Genomic DNA, 17,678 nt, shown 5'->3' with positions numbered 1-17,678 from the left:
GTAACTTTGTTATGAGAGATAAAAAATTCGGTTTTCTTTATTCACCAAAATTTCACCACAGGTGCTATGGGAAAGGGAGTATTCAGGGTTCACTGAGAGGCCCTAGAAGCAGGTACACCACGGTCCTTGCCTTCAAAGTTTCTTATTGCCCAAGAAATTACTTATTACATTTCTCTAGATCTCAATTGCCTATCTAATGCATACAATTTGAGAATTGGATTACACATTTTGAGGTCACTTCGTTCTTCTTTCTTTTTCTTTTATTATTTTTAGACAGTCTCACTTTGTTGCTCAGGCTGGAGTGTAGTGGCACAATCATAGCTCACTGTAACCTCAAACTCCTGGGCTCAAGCAATCCTCCTGCCTTGGCCTGCCAAAGCTCTGGGATGACAGGCATGACCTAAGGTCATTTCTGTGACTCTAGAACTCTTGCATCACACACACCCTCCACAGACCACAAAGCTAATGTGAAAGGTTATTGGCAAAATCATTTAATGAGGTAGGAGATGGCTTGAGGCCAGGAGTTCAAGGCTGCAATGAGCTGTGATCTTGCCACTGCACTCCAGCCTGGGTGTCAGAGTGAAACCCTGTCTCAAAAAATTAAATTAAATAAACGAACAAATCATTTAATGATGTATTTGTGAATGGCATTGTGTTAGATGCCATTCAAAACATGTGAAATCACCAGAAATTCTGTCCTTTGAAAGGACAAGTCTCCTTATAACTATCTGCAAGTCTCCTCATAACTACCTAAAAATACCACACCACGCCGCTATCTGTTCCTCACATGGTGCTATTGGCCTCTGCACCCACCCACAGATTGCTGCTTTCCTAAGGAGGAGCCTCTCCTGACAACAGGTATCCATCTCTTCTTCCTCTAGGCTCATTCAGCACTCCGTCATCACTAAATTCAGTTTTTTGGCAGGTGCAGCAAGCCTGTTGTCTTGCATTATTAATATAAAATTAAGTATAATATAGCCATTATGAAACAAATAAATGCTATGGAAGCACTGAGGTGGAAGGATTAATTTGAATTAGGAGGATCAGGAAAGCATCAGGGAAGAGAGAATTTCTGAGTCTAATTGTTTTCAAGGGCAGGATCCAGTAAAGGAGTTTAGGTTGGGTGGTGGTGAAAAGCAATAATTGATGATGATGGCAAGCCTTCAAGCCTGGTCAATGAAAATTTGTTAAATAAAAGAACTTCCAGCTCGGGTAACTGAGTGATATGAATGCCATTTCCAACATAATACAAGAAATAAAGTAACTTGTGGGATGGGGAAAGATGTCAAACTTGGTTTTAAGTTTTTTTTTTTTTTTTGAGATAGGGTCTTGCTCTGTTGCCCAAGCTGGAGTGCAGTGGTGCAGTCACAGCTCACTGCAGCCTCAGTGATCCTCCTGCCTCAGCCTCCCAAGTAGCTGGAACCACAGGGTGCATATCACCACGTGCAGCTAATTTAATTTTTTTTTTTTTTGTAGAGATTAGATCTCACTATTATATCAAGGCTGCTCTTGAACCCCTAGGCTCAAGTGATTCTCCCACCTTGGTGTCCCAAAAGTGCTAGGATTACAGCCATCAGCCACCACGCCCAGATGGTTTTAGACACTTTTAAAAGATGCCTGTGGACAAATAATGTACAAATGTGCAACCAGGCACTTCTCTGAGGTCAGGGGAGAGTTTATGAGTTACTTGCAAGCACGCTACGTTTTCTATTGTGTTGTCTGGTTTACAAAGGGCTTTCATGGCCATTATCTACCGTTGGTTTTGATTCTAACAAACATCCTATAAAGTAGGTAGGGCAGGATTATATTACCAGGTTCAAAATAGTTCCTAAAGTGACATTTGTGTCTGATGATACCTATCGTTAACATAAAGAACCCGAGGCTGGGAGAGGGTAAGTGATGTGCTCAAGTAAGTGGGAGAGCTACAGCTCAGTCCCGTGTTGTCTCACTAAAAATTTAGGTTTTGGGTTTTTTTTTAAACCACTAAGAGTAGTGATGGTTGATGCTGGAGAAGCAGATATCATTTTGGATGAAAGCAAGCAGGAAATTACTATGAGGGGACTTTGGGGGTAAACTTGTGTTTAAAAAACAGTCAAAGAAAGAATAGGAGCAAATGAAGGTGACTACATGACCTCCCCTTAACCCCTGAGGAGACTCAAGATTCTCAAGGGATAATGGCCTGTCATCCTTCATCTCCCTGATAGGACCAAGCAGTCTGCCAAGGGCACAGAAGGTATCTACTATATTTGAGTGGAGTGATAATGACAACAGACAACATACAGCAGGTCCTCAAATAATGTCATTTTGTTCAACGTTGTTTTGTTATAATGTTGATGAGAAAAGAAATGGATTTCGGGCCAGGACCACTGTTTGTATTTACAGGTTCTCCCCGTGTCTGCAAGAGTTTTCTTTGGGTACCCTAGTTTCCTCTCACATCTTAAAGACATTCATGTTCAGTTCATAGGCTTGTCTACATGGTATCAGTAGTTTTCTTTCTTTCTTTCTTTCTTTCTTTTTTTAAGAGATGGGGTCTCCATCTATCACCCAAGCTAGAGTGTAGTGGCATGATCCCAGCTCACTACACCTCCACTGTAGGTGGACTGCCTGGACTCAAGCAATCCACCTACCTCAGCCTCCTGAATAGCTGAGACTACAGGTGTGTACCACCATGTCTGGTTAATTTTTGTATTTATGGTAGAGATGGGATTTCACCATATTACTCAGGCTGGTCTCCAACTCCTGGGTTCAAGCAGTCCACCTGCCTCATGCCTCCCAAAGTGCTGGGACTACAGGCATGAACCACTGCCCCCTTCCTAAATGGTCCCAGTTTAAGTGAGAATAGGGGTATGTGTGTGGGGGTGGGTGTGTCTTGCAATAGAATGGCATTCTATCCAGGGATGGTTCCCACCTTTTGCCCACGCTGAGCTGCTGGGATAGGCTCCCAGTGTCTGTGACCTTGAACTGGAATAAATGAGTTGGAAAAATGAATAAATTCATGAAACAAATGACTCTAAAATAAAAATATGTAAGTGTACATTAATCATAAAAATGCATGACAATAAACAAGATAGGAGAGCACTCAGCTACCATATTTGTGATTGTTTTTGAATCTGATGGTAGCAGCAGGTCCTCCTGACAACTTTTGCTCTGCAAACACTTATTCCTTGATTTAACCCAGCACCACAGCAACCATCGCTCACTGACTCACCAGAAATTTGGCAAACCATTATCTTGTTTTTATCAATCTTTTAAAAATGTAGGTGGGCCAGGTGCAGTGGCTGGTGCCTGTATTCCCAGCACTTTAGGCTGAGGTGGGCAGATCCCTGAAGCCCAGGAGTTCAAGACCAGCCTGGGCAGCACAGTGAAAACCCATCTCTACCAAAAATACAAAGAGTTTATCCAGGCTCGGTGGTGCACACCTGTAGTCCCAACTACTGGGGAGTCTGAGGTGGCAGAATCACCTGAGTCTGGGGAAGTGGAGCCTGCAGTGAGCTGTGATTGCACCACTGCACCCCCAGCCTGAGTGACACAGCGAGACCCTATCTCAAGGGAAAAAATAAAAATAAAAAAGAGGTATAGCTCACATTTATTTTAATGTTTAATATTAGAAGTGTTTTGAGTATTTACTTCGAAGTTCGGTGATGTTTTTGTGACCAGAAAGAAAGCTCTAGGAAGCTTTCTTTTTTATGTCAGCCTATGGCAAATTTGGTTTTGTTATATGGTGTTTTGCTTAAGGTGACAGTTTCCAAGAACCTATTCAGTGAGGACTGGAGGCCTGTGTCAGAGTAAATACATAGCACAGAATGACGACTGCAGGGACGATATGGGGGCAGCAGGGTTTTAGACATACTTGGAATGGCAGCTTCCTGAGGTAGACCAGGTATTCTCAGCATAATAAGGGCTACATTTAGGTGTATCTGGAGGAAGACGGTGAAGATTTCCATGGACGGTCAGTGCACTGGAAAACAGGCAGGGATGGCAAGGACCATAGTGATGGATCGGAAGAAGGTGCACTTTAGGGCATGATTCTCCTGGTTAAGCCAATGGCTCTCAATGAGGGTCCCAGGGTCCTGCCCCGGGCACGGAGTGGGTTGGCAGTGACAGCCCAGCCTATTAGGTGGGAGTCTCCCTCTTGAATGATTCCAGGAGGCCCATATCGAGGGTCTGAAAGGCCAGACCGTTAATGGCACAAAGGTATTAAGTTCATTTCAGGGACTGACCCGGCAACGTGCCCCGGTCCTTCCCCTCGGTGCTGGGAAGCCCTAGTCTCCCTGTAGCATTTCACACCTGGCTGGGTCTCCTGACTCGTGGCGTGGGTGAGCGCGTGAGCCTTCCTCCTTCAGCTGATCGACACCTGGGGGCTCCTCTGCCCAACCTCCTCACTCTGTCCACCCTGTCCTCTCCCTCCTCGGGGAGCGGCAGGGGACGCCCGGCCGGGGTCCCCAGGTTCCCCGCTCGTAACCCGCGGCCTCCTCCGCGGGCCGGGAGCGAACGCCCGGAGCTCGCCCGCGCACAGGCGGCGGTCCGGCTGCAGCGAAGCCGGGGCGGCAAGGCACAGCCTAACGGTCCAGCTGCCGCGCCCCGCGTCCCGCGCCCCGCACCCAGTGCCCCGCCCGCGGCGCCGCAGCCACCTCCCGCCCGCCCGCCCCCTGCGTCATGACGCCGGCGCCCAACGCGGAAGCCGCTCGCGGCGCGCCGGGTCCAGCCGCGGGCTGAGCGCGGAGCCGCGGCGGGCGCGGGATACGGGCCGGGGCGCGAGCCGAGCGCAGCCTGCCGGGCCGAGCGGGCGGAGCGAGCCGAGCGGGGCCGAGCGCGCCGGCAGCGGCGGCGGGCGGAGCGGAGCGCGGCGCGCCGGGGCCGCCGCCGGGGGGATGCGGCTGCCTCCCCGGGCCGGGGTGTAGAGAGGGCGGGTCCCCGGCCTCGGGAGCGCGGCGGTGGAGGGGACATAGGAGGCGGCCATGGCGACCCCTGGCAACCTAGGGTCCTCCGTCCTGGCGAGCAAGACCAAGACCAAGAAGAAGCACTTCGTAGCGCAGAAAGTGAAGCTGTTTCGGGCCAGCGACCCGCTGCTCAGCGTCCTGATGTGGGGAGTAAACCACTCGGTAAGGGCTCGGCTGCGGCGCGCGGTCCCCTTCCTCCTCCTCCTCCTCTTCCTCCTCGTTCCCCTCCTCCTCCGGCTGCAGCTGCTGCGGGGCGGGGAGCCGGAGCCAGCCCCGGCCCTCCGGCTGTTCGCCTGCCTCGGAGCCCCCAGCCCTCCGGGCCGCCCAGGCACCACTTGCGTCCCCTTTAGATCTAGGGCCAGGTGCGGGACGGGGGTCCCGTGTGCATGTGGATCTCACGGTGGGTGCCAGTGCCGCCCCCAGTCCGCCCGCCTGCGGGTCGGTCCCCGCTGCCTGGGAGGTGGGAAGTTTGTGCGGGGCATGGCGCCGCCTCGGCTGTCAGCCCGGGCGGGAGCTGCTGGGGGCCGGGTCCCGGCGACCGCTGCCGGGTGTGGGGGCGGCGCGGCGCCCGCGTCCTCCGCCGGCGGGCAGGTGTACCTGTCGCGGGCTGGGCGCGTGCGAACCTCCCACTGGGACACTGGGGCGAGGATACCGGAGCGCGAGCAGATTTGGGGCAGCAGCTTTAGTGCTTAGGTCCTTTCTTTTTCCTTTAAAGGCAATATTACTGGGCACAAGTCGGCCTTTTGGCAAAGCAGCAGCCGATGTAAATATGGCTCTGGCGTCGGGCGGCATCCCTGCGCTTCTCCCGCATCGCCCTGCCGCTGTGCGGGCTGGAGAGCCCTTGGCGGGGAGTCTTCCTCCCTTCGTCGCCTCCCCCCACTTTGAGGAGTCGGGCAGAAGTCGCCTACTGCAGAAGGGCGGCCGGGGCAGGGACAGCAGGCGGGGGTCCCGGAGGGCGCGGGCGGAGGGGGTCCCGAGTTGGGCGCAGCCGCTGTGGGGGGTGTGGGAAAGGCTAGAGAAGAACGCGTGGAAAGGTTAGCGTCACGCACAGTCGGGGTTGGAGGATGCGCCGCTGCGGGCTATGCGGACTGCGGTTTGAGGGTCTGAAATAGCCTCCTGCTGATCTGACAGCGAGAAACTCCTGCAGTTTTAATCCACTTAGATAGGATCAGGAAACATGATCGGAGCTGTTGGCTCAGCCAGGAAAGTTTAAATGAGCTGTGAATTTTGACCATGACCTTAGTCACTGCAGTCACTTAGCATCTGGGGAAAAGTGTAAGTCCGCTTTCCCTGCTTTTAATTTCGATGGATGTCTATATGTCCTTTTCAGCGTAGTGGAAATGACAGAAAACCATGCTGGCTTTTTGAAAAAAAACACACTCTCAATGTAGTGAAGTTGTTTAAAATGCCTAAAAGCATCGTTTTTGTATTTTTCTTCCCCAAGCTGCGTAGGGGGAAGGGCGAAACAGTATCAGGATCGATCGTGTTTGCATGGTGTGAGTATTTTTGAAGAAGTTGAGAAGTGATTATTTTTATCCAGCTTAATGACTGATTCACTGAAGTTCATTGTAACTTCCTGACAACTTCTTTAGCTATTTGGGACTGTAAGTTGTTACAAGAGCATGCATTACTGCACCAAAAACTCCTCTCTCAAGTTTTATTACAGAAAATGAAATGCAGTTTTTCCTAGGTAATACGTTTACAATGTAGAGTTACGTATAATTTTGTTAAGCTTTTTTATTCTTTACGTTATTAGTTTTTGGGTCCCTTATTACTAGAATAGAAACTTATAATTTAAAAAAGGACGAATACTGTAGTGCTTACTCATATCATATTACTCATGTGCCTTTATCTCCTTTGGAGTTCTGGTGTTTTGGTCAGGAGAATGTTTCTGTCTCGGGGTTTAATTTAGTAAGGTGGTGTCAACAATATGCTGCCGAAAGAGAGTGTGCTTTCTGGGAACTCGTCTGAATTCCAGTTTGCCTTTAAAAATATTGTACTTGTGTATGTTTTACTGTAAAAACTTATGTTGCTACCTTACATTTATGAATTGCTACATTTGTTTTAGAGTTTCTTGCTAATTGGAAATATTTAACTAAAGTGCTTCGTAGTGTATGACTTGTAAATAGTACATTTGGTGTTATTTTTCTTTTGCTCTCAAGAGAAGTTAGCGATTCTAAGTATCCACAACCAGAGGAGTGAAGTTTCCATTTCATATAAATGTAAGCATGTTACTCACTCAACAGATACATATTGGGCACATACAGTGTTAGCTACTATGGGAAGGATTGCTAAAACACCTCTAATATTTTTGTCCAAATATCTTTATTTTGAGGGCTCTGAGTTGACATAAGAAAGGTCTGTTTCACAGCCTTCTTTTTCAAAATGTCTATTTTCTTTAGTATATTATTTTTGAAAAAAGAATGGAGGTGTAATATAAACATGAAATCTAAGCACTTATGCTGTGTATTTCTGGTTTGATTTCATTTTAGGTGACAGTGTCTGATATTAGGTAAATGTGTTACTAAGGTTTTATATGACCTTCTGTGCACCAAAGTTTATAGTATAATGTGAGAATAAATAACGTCAGCAGTCTTAAGAACAAACAAGCATGGTGTTGTATATGAGCATCTTCTGCGTCCTGTGGTAAAACGTTCATTGGATCTGCGCTTTAAATTTTTCTTAAACTCTAACTGTTGACCTTGGGCATGTTAAGGTCAGGTTTTGGCATCAGTGTTTGCACCTGTGAACTGAGGTTGTTTGGATGATTTCCAAGTCTAACTCAAGAGTCTGTGTTTTCAGTCTACTAGGTGCACAGTGTTATACTAGGATTTGTAGAATACTATATATAAAAGTTGTCTTACTATTATAACCTTCCAAATGCAGCAGCATTCAGGGAATTTTCAAGACCTTGACTAGAGGAGAAGGAAATCTATGGTGATTTTAAGAGACTGTGAACTAAGAGTTTGTTATATTGAATGTAGCTGAACTGCACTGCAGTCTATTAAGCCAAAGTCGATTTGATTGAAACATAACAACTTGCAATTAAGGTGAAAATGTTCAAGTCCATTGAGGTGGTAATGAAAATCTTGATTTGGGCAATGTTCATCGTTGGGAGTAAGCCCGCCATTGTGTGGTTAATTTGATATGTTACTGCTTTCTAACTTAAAATACCCATCAGTGAATGGATCAGTGCCAATTTTTAAGTATTTTAAGCAGAGAATATAACTGAATACATAAAGGAAAAGACTGAAGGCAGTTTTGTCTTGTTACATTTAGAATTAAACTAAAAATGATCAAGCAGTAAGCGTCTTAAGATGATATTTTAATAGTATGGGGAGCATGTTGAATGATATGAGCCAAGACTTATTTCAAATAGATATTCTAAAAGATTTTTATCCACAGTGAAATGTGAGCCTTTTAGAAATTAGTATTTTAAAACCTATTTAAATATCCAAAGGAAAACATTATCCATATAGAAAAATCTTAAAGCACATAAAACTTGTTTAAAATATATACTATTTAGAAGTAGCTAAGTATTGATGTTAGAGGCTTTTGGTTTAAAGCTGTAGAAGTTCAAATGAGCTTTGGCAAAAATGTCAGGTATTGAGGGGTTTGGGGGGCCTATCACAGTAGAAGGAAAGGCTGGTTATGGAACCATGTGAAGAGCTGGGTGCTTGAGTGTGTGGATGTGTGAGTGCGTGGGACTTTTCTGTACCCTTTGGCTCAGTTCTCCTTCATAGCTGGCTGGTTCCTCCACAGAGCAGGGAATGAACGGTTCCTGTATTTCATATTTTGTCATTTCTGCTCTCCAAAAAGGGCTTCCTGTCTCTAATTCAGTTATAAAAATACCATGGAAGGATTCCATTTGGGATTGGTCTGGCTTTGGTCATTTGTGGCCATCCCTTGGACTAAACAGTTATAAAAACATGGCAGCGCTTGCCTGTTGGCGTTGGGGAAAGAACAGTCCCAGAGAGGGGAAAGGGCCTGTCAGGCAGTGTCAGGCAGGTCTCTGTCCTAGTAATAGAGCTGGATGGTTCTGGACATCCGTGGGTCCTTACTGTGGGGATCTGTGAGGGCCAGCCTGAGGAACACCGTGTGCTGTGTTGTGTGTGGACTGGAGAATGCATGGTGTCTTTGGTGGAGCATCAGTGGCTTTGATTGTATTCTCCGCAGGCTCTGGTTTTTGGAATAAAGACCATATTATTGGATGCATCATAATTTTTTTTTTTTTTTTTAGGTTCATGGGTTTTTATTTGGGCACTGAAAGAAGATAAGGAAACTAAGTTTTAAAGTGATGTGAGTGACTGTGAAATGACTTTGACTGAATAGGACATAATAAGGCAATTACATTGAAATTAAAATTAGACATTAGATGAAATTCTTGAGTGGAACTCAGCTACCATTCATTCAAGAACTAGTCTCCTCAGACTATTTTTTTGTTCTTTTTAATCTTCAGAGGAAAGAAACACACCAAGCAGACATACAGAAAGTTTATTAGAGAAGTCATTTTATACTCCCTAAAACTTGGGATTATGACCAGAGAACAGAATACATTTTCCTCTCCATTTGTCAGATACTTTAGAGTGAACTCTAAGTATTTATAGTTAGTACTTAGTGTCACTTAGTACTTAGAGTTACTAAACTTCAGTACTCAGAATGATGCCCATGTCAGGTCAATAATTTCTATTTCCAGGGTATCCTGATCTGCTGTGCCTTTAGAAAGGTTGCCGGCAATAATTATAATAAACCACCAAAATCTTCTTTAAGTTGATTAGAAAATGCAGTCAACCAGAGTAATTAATTCTGCCAGCATAGCCTTCGAAATACAAATTTTGGAATTGAAGGGAATTGGTACAATTTGGCAAAAGTGGTTTGTGGTTGGACAGATGAGGTTCAAATGCTAACTTTGGCATTGATGGGCTTGAGCAGGTGATTTAGTCACTTGAGCCTCAATTTTTACATTCTTAAAATGGAGATAATGATTATGATTCACAGGGTTGAGGGTTAAATGAGATACTGTATTTAAGGCTTAGCACTGTAATTAGCACATCATAAGGATTCGGTAAATGATGCCTAAAAGTAATAAAGTTCAAATGCAGTTTGGATGGTGATATATTAAAAGAACCAGATCCCTGTTCCTCAAAATTTACGGTGCATATCAATCACTTGGGGACTTTAAAAAAAAAAAAAAAAGTCTGCTAAATTAGACTCTGCTGCTGGGCAAGTGGCTCATGCCTGTAATCCTAGCCGTGCATTGGGAGGCTGAGGCAGGAGGATCACTTGAGGCCAAGATTTTGAGACCAGCCTGGGCAGCATAGCAAGACCCTGTCTCTACAAAAAAATGTAAAAACTTAGATGGGCATGGTGGCACACACCTGTAGCCCGAATTCCTCAGGAGGCTGAGGTGGGAGGATCATCTGAGTCCAGGAGGTCCAGGCTGCAGGGAGCCATGTTTGTACAGTGTACTCTAGCTTGGGTGACAGATGGAGGCTCCAACTAAATAAGAAACAATACAAATTAAAATGCAGAGTCTAATTCAGCAGATCCAGTGAGGGTGCTGCCTGAGACTGCATTTATCATACTCTCTGGTGGTGCCGATGCTGCAGGTCCATAGGCTACGTAGCAGTGGAAGGAAGAACTTTGCCACTAAGGATCCCTCCCCCCAGCCCCAACTGTATGTGATGAGCCCTTAGAAGAATGGTGGCCCCATGATAGATTAGAAAATTTGGGAGAAGAAATTGTAGGTTGGAAAGGGAGACAAGCAATTTAGATTCAAGAATGTGGAATTGCAGGTGGTGGTGGGTGGATCCTGCAGTGACACTACCATGTGCGATGCTGGAAAGGTGTGATTGGAGCTTGGGAGCCACTAGGGCTGGGATAGACCATTGAGACCTGCGTGTACAGAATTGGTAAGTCACATCTCCACCAGAGGAGCGGGGACACTGGGGACACTTGGCTTTGAGGGAAGGACCGAGGAAGAAGAAACAGGAAGAGGAAACAGAGGTGGGCAGAATTAGATGCTCCCAAGTGCTTGAGAGTCATGGCTGTGCTTGTGCTAAAGTGATTGGGGTTGGGGGCGGGTGTGAAAGCTTAAAGACTTAAGGAGCGAATGAGTGGAAGTAGAGGCAACTCCTCTTTTTTGGAAAGTAAGTAGAAGGAAGGTGAAAGATGCCATTTTGTTAGGAATACCTGGGTAGTTTCCTTGACTCCTCTCTTCGTTTCCTTCTCACTTCTGTCACTCCTAATCAGATTTGTTTCCCTCTTTCCTCGACTGATATTGAAACCCCCTAGCTTATTTCCCTGTATCTGCCTTTATCCTTATTTCTTTTCGTTTTTGTACCAGGGACTCCTATGGCAGTCCAGTGAAGGCCATAGACTCCTTTTCAGAATGAGGCTTTTAAAGGAATAAATGAAAATACAAAGGATATGTCCTACCAAGTTCAAGGATCCCTTTAATTCTATCCATGGACCACTTGGGAGTTCATGGGACCCCATTAAGAACCCTTCCAAGAATAAGATGGGGATAGTGTGGGGGGAGCACGCAGCAGCCAGGAAGAATACTCTGGGGGGAACACGCATGGGCTGAATTGATTACCGCCTTGGTCACAGTGCCTAGTACTTGAGATTCACAGCTGTTCCCTTAGCCACTGAGCTGTGCTGCCTGGGCCAAGCTCAGGAGTCATTCATTGCTTTGAGTTCTTTTATTTTCTTAATTTTAAGAGCTGTTCTTGGATGGACAGAGTATTAGCTGTTAACACGGGAGAAAACTACTTGAAAAACTATATTTCCCTTTATAGAAAGAAACTCATTGTTAATGTTCAGAGCATGTAGGGTGAGAACCAGTACATAATTTGTTTATGAAAAATGTTGTAGGGAGTTTTAAAACAGTAACTTACCTGCAGCTAAGCTTTGCAATTCTAAATGTTTATCGTTTTTCAGCTTCCTGGGCACAGTGATTAAGAGCTGTGGAGTCAGTGTTCAGTTGGCTATGTGACCTTGAACAAGTTATTTTGCCTCTCAGTTCCTTGTTTATAAAAGAAGGTAATAACAGTACCTACTTTGGAAGTTTGTTATATGGATTAAATAAATTTATACCTGTAAGATGCCTAAATAGTGCTGGCACATGGTAAGTTCTTAATATGCTAGCTGTCATTATTACTATTCTTTAAAATAGAGACAGGGTCTTGTTATGTTGGCCAGGCTGGTCTCAAACTTCTGGCCTCAAGCAATCCTCTCACCTCGGCCTCCCGAAGTGCTGGGATTAGAGGCTTGAGCTACCATGCCTATGCTATTTTTTTTTTAATGTTTTAAATGCTAAGATGTAGCAAATTATCAGATTGTATGCTAAATCAGTGGTTACTTTATCCTGTTTCGTAGAACATCACCATTGTACTTGGCATCCTTGTGTATTTTTGAGTTATGAATTATCATTTTAGAGTTATCCTTGTGCCCTTGCTTTACTTTATCTATTTTGTTATGTTCTTTCTTGTATTTTTCACACTTCCACTAGCGATTAGGTTCTTTGAAGTGTCAGAAATCTAATTCACATTCATTAGTTGCAAGTTGTGTCAGCTATTGGCTTGATATTTCACCTTGTCTTTAAATATGGAGACACTGCAAGATGCTTCAGATGCAAAATGAATATATTGTGGACCTTGCCCTCAAATTGTGCATAACTACAGGGGACACAGACACAAAGTAAATATATGTATAAATAACTACAGTGTCTAGAATGCTGGGGGTGGAGGGTATTGAATAGACTGTGCCGAACATTGAGCAAAGGCATGAAGTCGGTGAAGGGTTTAGACAGGAGGCAATTTGGGAGAAGAGCATTTCAGGCAGAGGGGTCAGCTGGTGCAAAGGCCCTGAGGCTGGTGCTTGCTTGGCCTGTTACAGCAACTGCAGGAAAGCTGGCATGGCTGGAGCACAGCAAGAGGCGGGGATATAGTGGTTGGAGATGGGGCCAAGGTGCTAAGCAGGACTGGATCATGATTACTTCTGCCTGGGGGACTTGGAGAAGCCTTGAGAGGAGGTAACAATGCGGAGGACCTTGAAGATTAAATAGAATCTCCCAGCTGCAGAAGATGGGTGATATGGTTCAGCTGTGTCCCCACTCAAATCTAATCTTGAATTGTACCCATAACCCCCAGGTGTTGTAGGTGGATCAGCTGGAGATAATTGAATCATGGAGCCGGTTTTCCCCATCCTATTCTTGTGATAGTGAGTTCTCATGAGACCTGGTGGCTTTAAATAAGGGGCTTCCCCTTCTGCCATGATTGTAAGTTTCTTGAGGTCTCCCCAGCCCTGCAGAACTGAGTCAGTTAAACCTCTTTCCTTTGTAAAGTACCCAGTCTTAGGAATGTCTTCATAGCAGCGTGAGAACAGACTAATACAGTGGGGAAAGGCGTATGCAGCCGAGGGTCTGACAGCCGGCAAAACCAAGCAGCGTGGAGAATGTAAGTAGTTGGCTTTGGCTGTGGCCACAGTGGCAGTACCCAGGAACATGTTACAGATGCAGAGCTTGGGCCTCTGCAGACCTAGTGGAGCAGAATGTACATTTTAACAAGACACAGTGATTGTCAGCATATTTAAGTCTGAGAAACACCCATCAGGGTAAATCTTTGGTTTCAAGCCCTGAGGTTCCTTAGATGTGCCTCAGGGGCTGGTGGGAGGGGACTGAGCAGGTGAGGGAATTTAGTCCTACCTCAGTTTCCTCCAGAACAGCCTTGTTTTTGTCCTCTCTTTTTTTTTTTTTAACTGGGGCACAGAATATAATATGTAAAGGGGTTAAAAAAGATTCTGCAGCCAAGAAAATTGAAAACCACAGAGGAACATAATGGGAATGTCAGGAGATGGTTGAAAGAGTAGTTTGTTTGAAGCCACCTTTGAAGGACCAAGTGGTTGATGTTTGCCAGAGAAAAGTCAGCAGTTCTGACCAGGGTTACTTTAAAATTTGCCACAAATCTCAAATGACACTCGACCCGGAAGAGTTACTGCCTCCTTTAATATGTTCTGTACTCTCTGAAGTCATTTCTTCCTTGTCCCCTCTCCTTCAACTTCCACCTAGTGTCCTGTCCACCCGTCCTCCCTTCAGCATATAACCTCATTTAGAAAGCATTGATTGAACAAATAGAAGCCATCAGCTTTTGCTCTTCCCACCATCCCATTTAAATTTTGGACAGCTGGGTCTGTCAGTCTACAGCCATGCTGGAGGGGCTGCCCTGCCTGGTTTGGTAGCTGCTAGCCACATATGGCAATTTAAATTTCAGCTAATAAAACTTAAAATTCAGTTTCTCATATCAAGTGCTCACTAGCCACATGTGGTTAGTGGTTGCTGGATTGAATAGTGCAGAGAGAGACGATTCCCACCATTGCAGTACCTTCCACTGACATGGCTCACCGCTCTGGGGCCTCCCATCTTGAAAGCAGAATAAACTACAACAACAGAAGCTCTCCTTCACCCTTAGTCTCGCATTGTAGTGTCTTCTCAGGTTTTCTGTTCCTTTTTTTTTTTTTTCCTTGATAAGGTCTTGCTTTTTGGCCTGGGCTGGAGTGCATGGTGCGGTCACAGCTCACTGCTGCCTCAAACTCCTGGTCTCAAGCAGTCCTGCTTCAGATTACCTAAGTGCTGGGATTACAGGTGTTAGCAACCACACCTGCCCTGTTCCTTTTCATAGCAGGAGTGAAAGGCCTTGTGTACAGGTGAGGTCTCCTGTTTCTGTGCAGACACCCTACCCGCCAACCCTCAACTTACTGCCATGGTCTCCTTAACTTACTCCAATCCAGCTTTCACCTGCAGCACACCAAGGAAACTGCTCAACTCAGCATCGCTGGCGGTGCTCACGTTTTTCAATGCAGGGGGCTCCTTTTTTCTGCTGCTTGTCGTCCTTCTGCTTCACTAGCCACTCCTTAGGCACAGGCTCCTCCTCCTTTGCTCTGTCTGGAAACGCTGGAATGCCCCAGGCCTCTGTCCAGGATCATCTTCTACAATTACATTTACTTTACCTACATGGCTTTTTTTTTTTTTTTTTTTTTTTTTTAAACCATTTTACAGTGATGATTGAGAAATGTTTAACTTCAGCTCTAACTTTCCTCTCGGGCTCTGTATTCAGTTTCTCACCGGGTATCTTCACATGAATACCTAATAGACATCTCAGATGTCCCAGGCAGGCCTCTTGATTTCCTCCCTGCACTCTGCCTCATCCCCCGTCATAACCTAAACTGGCCTCTTCCCATCTCAGAAAATGGACCACCAGGAGCTCCAGCTTAAACGTAGGGACTAACCTTGATTATGCTTTTTCTCCCCACTCCTTCCCCACATCCCATTTTCAAGTCCTGAGTCTGCATGCTTGTGTCTGTTTGAATCCTCTTCTCAGGAGCACTGTGGTAGCCTCGTGTTTGGTCTCCCGGCATTCAGTTTTGCAGTTTCAGTCCGCCTTCTCTGCAGCAGTGGCAGAGGAATCTTGCTGAACTGTAGATAAGTTCATGTCATGTCCTTAGTTAAACCTTCCAAAGGCTTTACATTGCATTTAGAATAAAATCCAAACCTTTTCTGACCTGCATGATTTTACTGGCCTGGGCCCCATTTTCCTCCTTGCCCTCATCCCATGACATCCTCTTCATGATTCCTATGTTCCAGCCACCTTGCGCTTTTTCTGTTCCTAAAGGCAAGCTTAGAGCGGCCACAGTTCTTCAGTCTTCATTTTTCTCTTTGTTGGAATGTTTTTCCCTCTTTTATTTATTTTATTTTTTTGAGACAGGGTCTCGCTCTGTTACCCAGGCTGGAGTGCAGTGGCGCGGCCATAGCTCACTGCAGCCTTGAACTACTGGGCTCCAGCGATCCTCTTGTCTCAGCCTCCGGTATAGCTGGGACTACAGGTGTGCACCACCATGCCTGGATAATTTTTAAACATTTTTCTAAGAGATGGGGGTCTCGCTATGTTGCCCAGACTGGTCCTGAACTCCTGGCCTCAAGTAATCCTCCTGCCTCAGCCTCCCAAGGTGCTGAGATTACAGGCATGAATCACCATGCCTAGCCTTCCCTCAGATCTTTGGAAGGTTAGCTACTATTAGTTATTTTAGTCTCTTAGCTAAGGGGCTGCCTTCTCAGGTGGCCTCTCTGACCTCCTGAGCTAAGGGAGCCCCTCCACTATCATACTGTTATTTTCTCTGTGACACTTAACACTATTTGAAACTGAGTTGTGTACATTTTTATTGCTTATCTCCTTCAACTACAACAGGAAATTTCCTGGCAACTGAGACTTTTCTTATTTACTAGCTGTATCCCTACATCTGAAACAGTGTGTTTAGGTAGTAGGCGCTCAGTACATATTGTTGAATGAATGAGGGGGGCTGGGATTCTAAACCATAGACCATTAGTTCTCAGGTGGTGTACCATGAGGCCTCCCATATTCAATTTTCATCAACGTGTAGAGTACTTTTGTTATAATCAAGCGTAGAGCATTTTAGAGCATTTTGCTGAGCGGGTTGTGCAATGCATTAGAGTGGGGGAAAACTTGCTGCAAATTGGTGATAAGAGGTATGGGGTAACTGCAAGCCAGTGCCAAAGAGGTTATGTTTACAGCAGCATGCAAGAACTGTGTCTTGTGAACATGACAGAGAAGGTTCAGAAAGTAAACAGCTCCTCTCAAACAGTGTCAGATGTTGAAGGGGCGCCAAGTGAATTGCGTGAAGACTATGAATGCATTTCTAAGTAATCTAAGATATTATTATGTAGAAGAGTGTGCTGCAGTGCTGTTACTGACTTGTTCTTTTAATGGCTTCAGACATGCTTCTCAAAATACTAGTATGCAGAAGTGTGCCATAAGTTAAAGATTCCATAAACATTGTAAGAATAGTGATAATGTCAATATCTCAGGCCTTTGTGGGTCTTTTTCTATTGTGTATTGTTTCTGCTGGTTCTTCTTCATGGTGCCTTGTTGCCGTTTATCTTTGGTTCATTTTGGCTCTTAGCTGCTCACTTCCCTTGGATAGTTATTCAGGGAGCATTCTTCAAGTCTTAGGATAAAGACGTATCCTTCCAGAGGAATTGTTTGTTTTTGCCACATGTCTAGGGGTACTGGAGACCAAGACCATTTGAAACTAAATTCACAGCTTGGAATTTTTTGGAACTCATGATGATATAAAATTGAGCTGCAGTCCCTGGGGTGGAATGATTTTATTTTTGGTAGACCCATTGTAGCCTTATGGAGAAAAGGTTTCCTATTAGACTTCATACCTTGGGTGGGCCCTAGGCTTTGTCTTCTGTTCCTGTCAACCCATGAGACCATCAAAGCCTTTAGAGCCAAAGTGGCTTCCATGACTAATTACTCTTCCTGCTTCCAGTTTTCACTAAGATCTTGGCAGGCCAACTTCTCTCCTCCCTCTTCCAACTCTTTGATGCCTTCAAGAAGATGTTTAAGAAAATGTTTTATTCAAGACGTTTACTTATTTTCAGTGCAGAGCTGACCTGAATAACCCTATCAGCAGAAATGCAAATCGACCTCAAAGTTTCAAAAGAGGGAAGCCAACAGTAAGTGAGACAGTGAGAAGCCAAAGCATGGTGGCGCTTCTGCGGCCTTCCAGGGATGGATCTGTGAAGGGAGTCAGTGGGACAGGAGGTGGGACTGCAAGAAGGAAGGATGCCATTGCTGTCTTCCAGAGGTGATGGGAACCTGAGCTTGGGCAGGTAACAGACAACCAATAGACATTGTTGCCTTTTTTGTTTCTAAGGAT

The 17,678-nt window shown here is 45.4% G+C and overlaps 1 protein-coding gene across 5 annotated transcripts in view; it reads left to right on the top strand.

The window, feature by feature from the left end:
- The first annotated feature begins 4,703 nt into the window (after nucleotides 1–4,703).
- The window catches only part of PIP4K2A (phosphatidylinositol-5-phosphate 4-kinase type 2 alpha), a 177,150-nt gene continuing 164,175 nt past the window's right edge, over nucleotides 4,704–17,678 (top strand). For 3 of the 5 annotated variants that reach the window (XM_015146609.3, XM_015146607.3, XM_077945958.1), the window contains exon 1: nucleotides 4,704–5,102. In XM_015146609.3, the coding sequence (XP_015002095.1) occupies nucleotides 4,959–5,102 (144 nt within the window). In that variant the 5' untranslated portion in view covers nucleotides 4,704–4,958. Of the gene's footprint in view, nucleotides 5,103–5,180; nucleotides 5,341–17,678 lie in introns of those variants that run through there. The other 2 variants (XM_077945960.1, XM_077945964.1) reach the window with 2 other exon arrangements.

The sequence above is a fragment of the Macaca mulatta genome, chromosome 9 (assembly GCF_049350105.2).
Source record: "Macaca mulatta isolate MMU2019108-1 chromosome 9, T2T-MMU8v2.0, whole genome shotgun sequence".
Taxonomy (NCBI): Eukaryota; Metazoa; Chordata; class Mammalia; order Primates; family Cercopithecidae; genus Macaca; species Macaca mulatta.
The sequence above is the reverse complement of the archived record's forward strand: the minus strand, read 5'-3'. Positions and strand labels throughout refer to the sequence as shown.